The sequence below is a fragment of the Artibeus jamaicensis genome, unplaced genomic scaffold, assembly GCF_021234435.1.
Source record: "Artibeus jamaicensis isolate MK-2021 breed Jamaican fruit bat unplaced genomic scaffold, CSHL_Jam_final contig_944, whole genome shotgun sequence".
Lineage (NCBI taxonomy): Eukaryota > Metazoa > Chordata > Mammalia > Chiroptera > Phyllostomidae > Artibeus > Artibeus jamaicensis.
In genome coordinates this window covers 2,063,033-2,076,443 of record NW_026522020.1, presented here as the reverse complement: position 1 = coordinate 2,076,443, position 13,411 = coordinate 2,063,033, and the positions used below count along the sequence as shown (strand labels likewise).

Below are 13,411 nucleotides of genomic sequence, written 5' to 3'. Positions count from 1 at the left end.
AAGGAGTGTCGGTGGGAGAACTAAAGTCTCCTTCCATACAGTAAAGCAAACCAAACCTGTCAGATAATCACATTTGCAGGGTTGATGCTCTGGGTGCCTGGGATCCCCGTGGGAAAGGGGACACCTGCAGGAGGTGCTGCCCACTCCCAGAAGCGGGGTGCTTCAGGGGGAGGAGGAGAGGGTACAAAGACCGGGCTTTTGGGACCATTCTCCAGCGTGTGATTGTTCGCAAGTCCCTTCACCTCCCCGGCCTTCCACATCCTCACTTGGTAAAAGGTGGCCAGGCCCTCTCTCTGCTCTGGCTCCTGTGACTCAGTAAACCCTCCGCTCCTGCCCCCAACCCCAGGGCTTCTCGGAGCTGCCGCCTCAGCCAGGTCTGCAGGGGTCAGGGAGGACGGGTCACGAGCACTGGACGAGAACAGTGGCCAGTGTACAGATGTCCAAGGGAGAATTCTGTCTACAGTGACAATGGCGTCCCCCCCACAGGATCTGACGTACCAGAGATGATGTGGCTGAGATGTGGCCACAGGGTGTGTGCACCTACCACGTGGTCAGATCACATGACCTCTAAGGCTCCTCCCAACAATGAATCTAGATTCTGAAGGCCAGGAAATCTGGACTAAAATGTGCTGTCCTTCTGTGCAACAGTGGCCACGTGACACAGCGAGAGCCTGGCCCCCCAGCTCACCAGGGCCATCTTCCCAGCCAGCAGCAGCTCCGTCTCGCTGCGCAGGGCCTTCATGTTACTGACCATCTCCAGGACAAAGCCGCAAGTCAGCCCCTGAGAAGAACAGAATTCACACCGTGGAGGTGGCCCGAGGGCTGCACGTGCCCAGGGGAGACGCAGCGGGAGAGGGCAGGCACCTCCGCAGTTCTGGGCTTGCTGTACACGCGGTCCATGGACTTGGAGCTGGCGTTGACGGCGTGGGCGAGCTCCTGCTCCATGTCTCGGTGGGACTGAGCTATCTCCCGGATGCTAGAGAGAACGAGAAGCACATCCTTATCAGGCCAGACAAAGGGGTGGCCTGGACGTCACCTCACTCTTGGGCATCAAGAGGAGACAGTAAGTGGACTGTTCCTAGGAATCCAGGAGCTGGCTCTGAAGACACCCATGGGTTGTAGGTTTCCATCTACATAAACTCTGAGCAATCTCTGAAAGACGGTTAGTGGACATAAACCAAAGCCAAGGGCAAGCGGAAATCCCGCTCAGCCTCATGAAGGGCCTGGGAGGAGAAAAGCCATGCCTGCGCCCCAGCCATGGAGCAAAGCCCTGGCACGGCAGTGGGGAGGCAGCTGACCTGTGGATGAGGGCCCCCGCTGCCTGCCCAAACTGGTCCATCTGGGTGGCCTCTTCCTCGGACAGGATCTCCGGGTGCAGGGAGAAGGATGGCGGGCGAGGCAGTTCACACTTCTGCTTGTCTTCCCAGGACTTCAGCGTGTTCTCAAATGCCTGGAGCACGAGAACCCAGTGTTACACTTTCTACTGCTCTCCGGAGGCGGGCACGCATCTACCAAGCCCAAACATGCCCAGCATACTAATGGGCTGACGGAGCCAAAGGCGGGACTTTCTCACACCAGGGAAGGAAACTGGTCCTGGGAACTGTCTCACTGGCTTAATTCTTACAGCTAAAAATTCCTAGAACTAAACGTGAAAAACCCTGAATCTTCTTACAGAAGCGGCACAGGTGTGCTGGCAGGGGAGCCCCAGCCCCGCGGGCAGCCCTCTCACCCGGTCTCGGGTGAGCATCTGCGCCCGGTTCTTGTGGATGATGCGGATGTATCCTGGAGGCTGGATCCAGGCCTCTCCGTCCACCTGCACTGGTACACCCTCGTCCCCCAGGATGGAGATCTTCACTGTGCGACACTGAGCAAACATCACGGTGGTTACCTGTGCACCGAACTCAGCCAAGAAGCCTTACAGTACCATCCGGCCCCCGCACACATGCACACGCCAGCTGACCCCTGGGGAGACAGACCCCACACCTACAGCCGGCCCTGTGGTCAGAGCACCCCTTCCTATTTGAAGGTCATGGAGCCAAGTGTCTGCGCCCCCCACCCCCAGTGTCCCCTGAGCCAGCACTGCATCTGTGACCCCAGTGAGGAGGTCTTGGTGACCAGATACCAGCACCAGCCCACAGCAGGACTCACGGCTTCCAAGAGCCGCTGAGTCCCCAGGCACATGTGAACATGCACAGAACTGAGCAAACTGCCAACAAGTAGGTAAGGGTGTACCGCCCCTCTTTTCAACAAAAACAATGCAGCTAAGGAGTTATAACTGTGAAGTGCCAGCATCCTGAGGTGGGGACAGACTAGACAGCATAGCCTGGGGGTCCCGGCAGCTGCTGCGTCAGCTCCGCCCAACGTCCTTGTGCCTGGGAGCACCGCCCTCCCCACCCCCACAGACAGACCCTTCCTGGGCCAGGACCAGAAACAAGTAATGGAGGCACCCAGCCCTCCAGCCCCCCACCAGCTGGGCCGAGGCCACACTTTCTCCATGGCTACGTAGGCTGGCCTGCCTCATCCAGTCCCACCTCAGTGAGAGGGGCTAGGGTACAGGTGGCATGCACAGGAAAGGGCAGGGCGGGGGCTCAGGGGGGTGTGAGCTGGCCCCAATCTGAGCACCCACTCACTCTCCCAGGCTCTGTGCCAGGACACATCTATTGGACCGGGCGTGGTGAGAGACTGCAGTTCTGGGCCAAGTGCTGCCTCACCACACGTGTGTGAACCAGACAGGCTCCCAGGCCCACCCTGCCTCCAGGACCATGGCCGGTACCTGGGCGATTCGGTGATGCTGCAGCTTAATGACCCGAGAGACAGCCATCTGCATACTGCCAAACACGGCGACCACCTCCAAGATCTTGTCATCGAACGACGGGGCTGCAAAAGTCTGAAAGGCCCAAGTCAGGGCTGACCTGCGCTCCCACCCCACCCCGAACGCGCTGCTGCACACTCTTCTCCCTGCTGGGGCTGCCCATTGGCATCCCAGCTGAGGCAGGCGCTGCGGGGTGAGCCCGTGATTGGCATCCTGAAACCAGCTGCCTGGGATCAAGTCCCAGATCTGCCACTTCCTGGCCTCATGACCTTGGGCAAGTCACTTCATCTCCCTGTCCCAAGTGTCGTCTGCACGGTGGGACAACACCGCTATGCAGGCTGGTGTGTGCCTCACGGGCCGTTATGAGGACTGAGTTAGCACGTGCACTCTCAGAACAGCGACCGGCACATCTGAAATGTCCAGTGTTAACTACCTGTTCTAGCTCTTACGGACAAAGGAAGCCGCACCCTCAAAAAACCTGTTAATGCCTCCTGGAGTTCTCAGCACAAACTCCAAAGCTGTCCCCTGGCTCACACAACCCCGCCAAGCTCTAGCTCCCCTGTGCCCGCCTGCCGCACGGTGCCATCCGAGAACCCTCTCCCTGCCTTGCCATCTGGCCACTGTGCCTTCCATCAGCGGCTCCCTCTGCCTAGAACAGCCTCACCCCACCCCGCAACCTGACCTGGCTGACCCCAAGTCATGTGCTTCAGGTCTCAACACAGATGTCCCCTCCTCCCAGAAGCATTCCCAGATCACCCCAAGTCGGGGTTGGGCTGGCTTCTGCATCTCCCCTGTGCCTCTGACCACACCTGTTCTGCTCAGCCCCTCTTCTCGTGAGTGGGGTCCCCATCTGCCTTGCTCTCCACTCCAGCCCACAGGCGGTACCCGGCAGGGGCTGTGCATCCATCCCTCTGCAGCACCGACAGAGCACCCCGAGTGCCTGCTGAGGCTCCATCAGGGCCCCAGGTGGCTGACACTCCTTGAAGGGACCGCCCCTCTGGTCACCACCCCCCTGCCCCCGAGCCAGGCCCATGCCACCCAGCACCCCTGTACGTACATCATCTTCCTTGGTGCCCCCCCAGAAGTTGGTCCCTCCGGCATAGCTGGGAATGTTGAGGACAGCAATACCCTGCAGACTGGGGAGCGGGATGGGCCTCCCGTCACACTGAGCAGGGGGCACGCAGGACAAGGAGAGAGGAGAGATGCAGGGCATCCGTTAGTCCTCTTCATCTGCAACCTGCCCCGGGCTGAGGCGGCCACAGCTGGCTCCCCCCACGAGGCAGAAGGGCCAACAGGAGTCCGACGGGCCCCTGGCGGCCTGCATTACAGTGAGCCCCCGGCTCACCTCCAGCAGGACCTTCTGCTCCAGGTTCTTGTAGGTTCTGTGCAGCAACTCTTTGGTCCCGAGAACGCCATACCACATCATGTTCTTGGTCCGACTCCTAGACAGGAAAAGCAAAGAAGGGCCGTGGCCATGGCCTTCTCTGTATAGTCAACTGCAGTCATTGCTGCAAGGTGTGGGGGCGGCACCTGCTCGCGAACCGGTCAGATTCAGCAGTCCCCTATGGCAGTGACACCTTCAGGAAGGACGTGTTCCTGCCAGGTGTCTATGAGAAGTGAGCAGAGAGAGACTATTGCAGGAAAAGCGGCATTTCCCATAAAAGGAATCGTACCTTGAAAGGCAAAAAGGTCCAGTGTGTGGACCTTTACACACTCACCCGAAGTGTGTAAGTCATGAGCTTTTCTGACTATAAAATTACGCTTGCCGCACAAACTTTAAAAAATACAGGAAAATGAAAAGGATAAAAAATCCCTGTTGCCCCCACATCTGTATGTGCTGATGACAAGCCCTTCCGTGTGTCTTTGGTCTCTCCTGGGTGTGTGAGCTACAGGTGCAACAGCCGGCCTACGGAGCCTCCTGCCCCCGCCCCAGCTCCCCGCGTGGAGCAGGCCTCGTGCGTCCTGAGGTGTGGCCGGTCCCCACAGGCACACCCCCCGTGGGCACACCCCCGTGGGCACGCTCCCACACCCCACACTGAATGGACCCTCTGGCTGGGCTCAGCACGCTCCTGCTCCCAAGCTCTGACCACATGGCAGCGCCCCCGGCCGGCTTCCTGTCACTTCTTCAGTGCCATCCCCAGCAAAAGCCCTCCGGGAGCTCAAGCTCTGGGCCCTGATCCCCGCCCAAGCAAGAGGCCGAGCTGCCCAGCTGGGCCCAGGATGCGCAGATGCACCTGCCGAAGGTGCCAGGGTCTCTCCCACAGTAAACTCTGAGCACACCCTATGTTATGCTCCTGTACGAGAGACTCGTGACTCTCCTAAGAGACTCAGCCCCCACTCTCTTCAAGTAGGGTCACTCGTTTTCTCTCACTGAATTTGCCCCAGCCTGGCCAAGCCTAGGGGAACCCTTCTCCAGGCTGGCCTCTTGGACTCCCACCTGCTTCCACCCAGGCATTCAGGCTCCGAGTGTGTGACCCGCCTCAGGACGCAGTGTACCGTGTACCTGCTGACTCCAGACACGACCGTATGGACCAGAGGAGAAATGAGGAAGACTCGAAGGACACGTGCACACAGCACCACCCACCTGCACTTCTCGGGGTGCTCGTCCCGCTTGTTGTTGAAATCCAGGGATATCTTCGCATCCAGGCCGATGCCAAAGTAATTGTTCATGACACACTTCTCCGTGTAATACTCCCTGCAAAGGGGGTTCAGAGCGGTTCCGACAACCTGCCCGACGCTTTCACCTCCCAGCCTCCAAGCATCTCTTCCTGAGGGCAAAACTCAGAACTTTTTTTTTTGGTAATGGTTTTATTCATATGCCATATAATTTTCTCATTTAAAATGTACAATGATTTTTTAAAAGACTTTACTTATTTTTAGAGATTAGAAATGAGGGAGAAAGAAAGAGGAAAAATCATCAATGTGTGGTTCCTTCTTGCACTCCCCCAACTTGGGGACCTGGCCCACAACTCAGGCATGTGCCCTGCCTGGGAATCGAACCAGCAACCCTTTGGTTCACAGACCAGCACTCAATCCACTAAGCCACACCAGCCAGGGCTACAATGTATAATATGATTTTTAATGCACTCACAGAGGCATGTAACCATCACTACAACCAGTTTAGAATTGTTGTATCACCGCAGAAAGAAGGGGTATATCGTACCCTTTAGCCAGCAGTAACAACCCCTCCCCAGTCCCTGGCAACCACTAATCCGCCTTCTGTCTCCATGGATCTGCCCCCACTGGACATTTCCTATAAATGGGACCCCACGACAGGGGGCCCTTGCACCTGGCTCCCTTCAGTGAACAATGTTTTCAGGGTTTGTCCAGCTCTGTTTCATCCCCTTTACTGGCCAAACACCACCCCTCTGTGGGGATGACACTCATCAGTCCTTGGACACCTGGGCTGTTCCCTTGGGGCCAGTATTTGCCTGCACTCATGCACACGCCTTAGTGTGGGCAAGTCTCTTCTCTCTTGGACACATCCCCAGGAGTAGCACTGCAGGGCCACGTGGAAACTAGGTTCTGAGGACCCGCCAGACTGCCTTCCGAAGTGGCTGCCTTGGCCAGCATTCCCACCTGCAATGTCACACCTGATGATTCTATGGCACATAAACTCTGTACCTCAGCACATCCCTCCGTCATCCCCGGACCCAGTTAAAGCAGGTCCCCTGATCCGAAAACGTCCCTCCCAGCCCTGCAGCAACCCCTCCTTCCCCACTTCCACTGTGGCAAGAAATACCCCAGCTTCTTGTCCCATCTGTCCACGGGCATCACATCTGGAGTCCTAGGCCCCGATTCCCTCCAGGGCAGGTGTGCGAAGAGAGCAGCCCTGACCCTGCACCCAGAGGAAGCAGCAAGGAGAAGAGCCTGTTCCTGACACCCCAGCAGAAGTTCCCAAGAAAATGCAATGGGGTGGGTGGGCCTGAGATCATGGCACGGTCCTGGCACATTTCCGGTGAACAGGCGTCTGCAGCCTGATCTCACAAGTGATGACCGCATGCCTGTGGTTTTATGACACATTCAACCCAAGTGCCTAAGAGCTGGGTGGAAGCAAAGCTCTGGACAAAAGTGAGACCACATGCCCTCCAGTGCTTACAGGTCCTGGAAACGAGAGGGAGCCAAGCCAGAGAAGCGGCCTGGGACGGGAGGACGAGGGTGGCGAGACAGGGCCCAGTACCCGGAGGAGGCGGGCAGCAGGAACCTGGGAAGTACTCAGGGATGGTCCAGGAGGCCAGTGCAGGCAAAGGCAGGATGACCGAGGTCTGGGAGGGCGGGAGACCTCTGGTTCCGCAGCCCGGAGAGGGTGCAGGAGGGGAAGCACAGTCTTTCCACATGAAGGAGAAGTCTTCCCGGTTCGAAGAGAACAGGACAAGAGGAGCCAATGACTGCGGCTGCCAGAAGTGGACCCTCAGGGACCTCAGGTGAGGGAACAAGTGACAAATGAAATGCTGAGTTCAGGGGCCCTGGGGCACTGATCCTAGAGGACAACAGCTCTGGTCTTTTTGAGGAAACATTAGGAAGGGTCAAGACCAGAGTCCCAGCAGCCCTGTGAGGGGCTTATGGTGAAGAGCAGACAGTAGGTGGTGGCGTCAGGTCCAGGAAGGGTGCCAGGCATCAGGCAGGCCAGCACATGGCAGCAGGAGTCTAAACTGAGACCCCTCCCTGGCCCACTGACTTGATGAGGCTGCTGCGCAGCACACTTCCGGCCCCGCCCTCCTCAAACTCAGAGTTCCCGTCACCTGCACCTGTCTCAGTTGCTCTCCCCACCACACCAGACACACACTTGGCAACTTTTAACCAACTGCCACCTGCCGCTAGCTGCCCGAAACTTGCTCTCAGCCAGCCAAAAGGAAAACCTAGAAGGACAGGTTTTCACACCCCTCCGTGTCTGAAACGGCAGGTATCCACACCGGACAGATTCAACTCAATGGCTATTTATAGCCTCTCCACCTCGGGACCTGGCAGGGCACAGGGCAGGAGGTGCAGTGTAGCCTGGAACTTTCCTCCCCACATATCTAAGCCCAGGACAGTGTCTTCCTGGAGACCACCAGGAGGAGGACCCGCCCCAGGGACTATGGCACCAAGTGGGGCAGGAGGGGGCAGAGCAGTGGGGCAATAACAGGGAGAAAGAAGGTGATCAGGAAGAGACACCAACGTGGGACCAGCCAAGCGCACTGAAGAGTGACAGTGAAGGACAAGTGCAAAGCCAGCTACCAAGAGAAGTGTCTGAACCTCAAACACTACGTTTGTTCGGAAGATGCTGACTCGAAACCACCGGGGACCTGGGAGTGAGCCAGGACAGGCTCCACGCCACCGAGCCGTTGCAGGAACTCTCGCCCACTCTCCCGCTGATGCTTCCGGTTTCCCTCATCAGCCGGCACTGGCTGCAGAGGATCCCCTAGGCAACTGCTCCCCAAGTCCTCTGGGCAATTCCGAAGCAGTTTCCTGTGACCCAGCACTCTGTCCCCAGTGTGCCAGCCTCTGCTCACACCATACTCACAGGTTTTCTGGCTCAGAGTTGAAGGGGTCAGCATTTATTAACAAGCGACTGATGACCGAGCCACCAGGCAAGGAACCAGACATCCCGGCACGAACATCTGTGAGGGACACAACAGCAAGGGCAGACCTGGTCAGGAGCCCCCGAAGCTGATGGACGCATCTGGCAGAACGCTGTAATTAAACATTTCTAAAACAGCATGTGAGCGGGTCCACATACCGACAATGACGAGTTTGGGGTCAAAAGCTACCATCACCAACCCTTACCCATGGAATAAAATTAGCACACCGGGTGGTAGAACCCACCACCTGAGGGACATGGACGTGGCCTGTGCAGCCAGCTCGAGTTCATGCACAGTGATCTCCAGGCGTCCAGGCGTCCAACCCAAGGAGGCTACTTTCACGAGAGAGAAACCTCAGGGACACTCCCAGTGACGAGAGCCTCCAAGCCACCCACATCCATTTAAAGTCTTTAAACCAACCATTAAGGCAGAGATGAAGCCCTGCGTTTGAATGATCTACTCATTCAGCCTCCCAGTGAGGTCTCTGTCACTGGCTAACCAAATGCCTCACAAGCAGTGCAAGAGCTCACTTCCCAAGGGCCTCTGGAATTTTCTATCTAACAGGTGAGTCACTAAATATCACCAAAGCGCTCAAAGGAGCAGACGGTGTGGCTAGAAGGGCTCAGGACTCTGCCTGAGGCTGGTTCAGGGAGTCTGATGGGCCCCATCGTGGCACTGCTTCCTCTGAAGAGGCCAAGTCCTGTCCCAGCTCCCCGAGGGAAGCAGCCATGGGAGTTGCCTCCACTTAATCTGGGCAACACCAGAGCAAGGAAAGGAAAGAAGTCGGGGCCAGCCCTCCCGGCGGCTAGCTGTGCTCCTGCTGTGCTCGTGCTAGAAACAGTGGCGCAACGCCCGGTCCCGCACACCTGCCCGCCCCGCTCCTTCCCTTCAGGATAACTCCCGCCTACCCAGCTGGAGAATCGCCTGCTCCAGGCACCTTCCTGGGGCCCCCAGGCAGCAATGTGGGTGCCGTCTGTCCTTTGTCATTGATAAGGATACTTTCATACCGTGCCCTGACTCTGAGAGCCCGTCCTCATTCCTGAGGAGGACAGGGACCTGGTCTTATTCATTGCCAAAGGCCCCAGACCGGGCTGGCTGGAAGGTTAGTGTGTCCCCGAGGCCCTCTGTAGACGCCCTTGGCCATTGTGCCTGGCCCACCTGGGGGTGGGGACACTCACTCGGGAACAGGATCTTCGTGCTCAGCACGGGCAGGCCATCCCGGGTTCCTGACTGGGTGGGGAGAGAGGCAGAACTGCCCAGTGACAAACTTCCTTTGCTTATCAGCTTCTCACACGGGGACTTGGACACTATAAAAACAGAACACAGAGCCATCAGACTGTCCAGCAGAGACCATGACTGACACTGGGAGAGTTCACTGGAGAAATGCCAGGCAGAGGGCCAGGGGAAGGGCAGCACCTAACAAGCCACTGGTCAGCCCAAGTGGAATGGGTGAGATGGAGACAGGAGCCCAGAGAAAGAGAGATGAGGGGGGCACAAGGAGAGGCAGGTGGGTTTCAACGCCCTTTAAAGAGTGACAAAGGCCACCAAGGGTGACGCTGGGGCAGGGCACGGAGGGGCTAAGCCCTAATCATACGAAGGGTTAAAGAGGCCAAGCTGAGTTCCGAGTAAGAATGACCACGGAGTGACCTCGAAGGCAGCTACACCTCCTAGTGTCTTGTTGGGCTGCAAGGGAGGGGCCATGCATAGCCGGAGGGAAGGGACGATTCTCCACATCAGGAGCCCGCACTGGGGGCTCTGCTAGGAGGGCTAAGGGTCCCTGGACAAATGGCTCGTGGGGCTGGGTGGTGTCCTGGCCACCATGCCAGGCAAGGCCAGCTAAGGGAGCAAATTTCGAACATGCATGGTGCCCGACTGGCTACAGCTGGGAGGCCCTGAGCCCCACTGGATCTGGGGTACACAGGGAGGTTCTGGGGAAAGCATACTTCTCAGCAGCAGGGCTCCCCCCAAACCCCCCACATTCAGACAAACTGCACACAGCAGGTGGTGCACAGAAACGCCGTGTGTTCCTGACTTTTCTACTGCCAAGGGGCCAGAGCAGCCACGAGAAAGCTCCCTGAAACTTCGCCCGGCCAGCTGCATGGGCACCACACTGGCCTGGCCGCAGCACCGAGGGCCGTACCTTTGCGGAGGCTCCTGTGCTTGGCAACCCCGAAGCTCTCGCTGTGGCATAGCCTGTCGTCCGACCTCAGGTCCTTTTTCTCCTCCGCCTCGGGGAGGCCTAAGACGACCCTCTCCTGTTCCTGGGTCTGGGCGTTCTGCTCATCGACAGCTGCACAGGGCAAGAATGTGCACTGCTCAGCCCGTGGGCATCGGCCACAGACAACGCCAGGCTGACAGAGGGCCTGCTGAACAGACTCCCCCACGCGTCTCCCAGTCTTCTTTTTCCTCAAGTGTCCTCTTGGCTGCAGCTGAGACCCTGAAGCTCCCACCCCATCATCACTGTCCCCCGGGCCCAGTACCCTGCAAGTAGCAGGGGCACTGGGCATCCGCGCCAGCAGCCTGAGGAGGAGGGCCAGAGGCTGGAGGATGCGCAGAGAAGGTGAGTGAAGGCTCGAGAGCCCAGAGCACCCCGGGGGACTGACAAGGGGCCCCACCTCCTGTACCCACCAGTGTGTAGCTGGGAGGTCATGACCTTATTATTCTCACTGAGGCTAAAAGCAGGTCAATCTACTCAGAGTAAAGAGGTGAGGGCTGGGAATGTGTCAAAAGCAAGTGGAAAACGTGAAATGGTTTCTGAAGGTAAAGAGAAAACAGACAACCCAGGACAAGGAAAAACTTGCTGAGGAGGGAGTGGACAGGTCCTGCTGAGATTGGAGGCAATGAAGCTCACAGATCAACATGGTTTTTCAGTGACCTCATCAAAGCTTAGCAAACCGAGTCTAGCAAAAGGGAGCGATAGGCCAGGCAGACCTCTCACCCTACGTAGGTCTACCTGCCTCCCCCAGGCTGACCAGGGACACTAGGCCCGGGTGCCCTCTGCACAGCAGCCAGCCCTGCTTCAGACCCCACGGAGCACATGGTCCCCCCACCTCTCCAATCCCTCCTGCCCCCTGCTGCCGCTGTCCCCAGGTCCAGCCTCTTTGTCCACCCGCTGCCTCCAAGCAGGGCCACCCCTCCTGGTGTCCTAGGAGCCTCTCAGGTGTGAGCACAAAGGCTCTCCTTGAAGCACAATCCCCAGGCGGCCTCGACCTGGGGGACGAGGCCTGTCCCTCAGGGCTGCACCCGAGGTTGGGTAGAGTCCCTACAGGTTAGGTCCCTTCCAGGGAGCAATGGAGGCCTTTCCGTCACCGTGCTTGGAGGAAACTGGGCGGTGAGCCCAGTGCCCACCTGAAGAAAGTGCCCTTGTCATGAAGAGACCAGCTACCTTTCTCGGTGTGCTCTATGATCTGACGGATCGCCTTCTTCAGGCTGTTGGCCCGCAGCATGAGCTGTTCCCGAGGCCGGAATATCTGCGGCCGGGCTGGGCACGCTGACCCCACTGCGCGGTCCGCGGTCAAGCCACAGCCGCTGCCCAGCCCATCCCCATCTTCCGCCTCCTCGGCAATGGTGGGCGGCGGGGTGGGCAGAGAGGATGAGGCCTGGGACTCGTCATCCAGGGTCTTCAGGAGAGAGTCCAGCTTCTCTTTCAGGACAGAGCACTGGACGGGGAACAAGCAGAGTGGAATAGAGTGGAGTGGAGCTCCTCTCTGTCCTGATACCCTCCCAGCCAGGGAGCCAGGGGACAGACCTTCTTGGCCATGACCTCCGACTCCTCTGAGCTCTCGGTCGTCTTCTCGTAGGCCTTTCCCACTCGAGCCACAAAGTCCTTCACCGTCTCACAGAGCACTCTGTGGGAGGAAACACGGGAAGGTGCTTCTAGACAGACAGTTCTGGCTGGGAACCCAGTGCCCTGCATGGTGGACCCTGGTTCCGTGAGGCCATCGGTACTCACTTGGCCGATGAGATCACCACCGAGTGCTGGTCGGAGGTCAGGATTTTAGAAAGATGGGCTGCAACCGAGTCTTCATAGAAGAGAATTTGCTGCACCTACAATCACCCCAGAACAGGGAGGGGCGACTCAGTCCAGCCAGTGACCTTCTCACCCACTGCGCCCCCAGCCCCGCTTCAGTTTACTGCCCCAGCTAGTCCCACTAGCACTATCTGAAGGATCACAAAGGCTTCCTGAAGATGTGCACAGATGGGCCTTAATGAAACAAAAAAAGTCCGTAAAAACTTGAAAACACCTCAGGCTCCTTTACTATTCAGCCTGAGGTTCACCACCAACAGCCCGTGCCAGGAACGAGAACCTCCTGCCCTGCCGACATAGGCAACGCTCCTTCGCTTAGGCCCCCTCACAGCAGACGACACATCTGTCCACCTGGCGGGTTCGTGGCCCAGCCCCTCCCCTTCTCAAGATGTGAACTCCCTTCCCCATACACGTCTGCCTGGTGAAACAGGAGAGCTGACCCTGTGTGGTTAACCCACTCCAGGCCTTATCCCAGTGGTCAACAAACTGCACTGTTGGCTGACAGTACATATATGAGGCTTCGCACACATATTCTTCCTCTCCTGAAAGGTGCGGCCATCCTCTGCTCGCAGGCCAGGCCGCAGCAGACCCAGTCTGCCCACAGCTGCCCCAGCCCACTGTGCTCCACCCTGCAGACTGCAGGCGGTCCCGGGCACAGCTCTCCTTCTCCTGCTCAGCCAGCAGCCGGCTCGCCCGGTGGGCATGAGCACAGCGACGTGCCCAGGACTGTGCTGCTGCAGGGCAGGAAGTCAGGAAGGCAAAGGCTGCGCCCTATGGAACCGGTAAACCACAACCACCACCAGAAAACGAAAGAAGCGCTAAACGTCCAGGTGACCTAGCTAACTGCACAGGAGGCGACGTGGAGGACAATGGGCAGCAGCAGGTGCGAGGAGAGTGGGAAGTCCTACGAGACTGCCACCACAAAGGACCCACATCCTGATGACAACCGGGAAGCCTCCAACGACCTCAAAGCCCGGGGAGGTCGGAGTCCACGTGGCTCCAGCTCAGTCT

General features: G+C 58.2%; 1 protein-coding gene across 7 annotated transcripts in view; it reads right to left on the bottom strand.

Annotated features, from left to right (window-relative positions):
- The window catches only part of DGKD (diacylglycerol kinase delta), a 104,287-nt gene that overhangs the window by 13,388 nt on the left and 77,488 nt on the right, over positions 1–13,411 (bottom strand). For all 7 annotated transcript variants that reach the window (XM_037143906.2, XM_053655196.1, XM_053655201.1 and 4 more), the window contains 14 exons: positions 12,326–12,420; positions 12,122–12,221; positions 11,759–12,032; positions 10,514–10,663; positions 9,552–9,680; positions 8,316–8,412; positions 5,397–5,507; positions 4,158–4,254; positions 3,870–3,977; positions 2,774–2,887; positions 1,730–1,864; positions 1,299–1,450; positions 865–976; positions 689–781 (listed from right to left, as the gene is read on the bottom strand). In XM_037143906.2, coding sequence (XP_036999801.2) covers positions 689–781; positions 865–976; positions 1,299–1,450; positions 1,730–1,864; positions 2,774–2,887; positions 3,870–3,977; positions 4,158–4,254; positions 5,397–5,507; positions 8,316–8,412; positions 9,552–9,680; positions 10,514–10,663; positions 11,759–12,032; positions 12,122–12,221; positions 12,326–12,420 — 1,767 coding nt within the window. The remainder of the gene's footprint in view (positions 1–688; positions 782–864; positions 977–1,298; positions 1,451–1,729; positions 1,865–2,773; positions 2,888–3,869; positions 3,978–4,157; positions 4,255–5,396; positions 5,508–8,315; positions 8,413–9,551; positions 9,681–10,513; positions 10,664–11,758; positions 12,033–12,121; positions 12,222–12,325; positions 12,421–13,411) is intronic.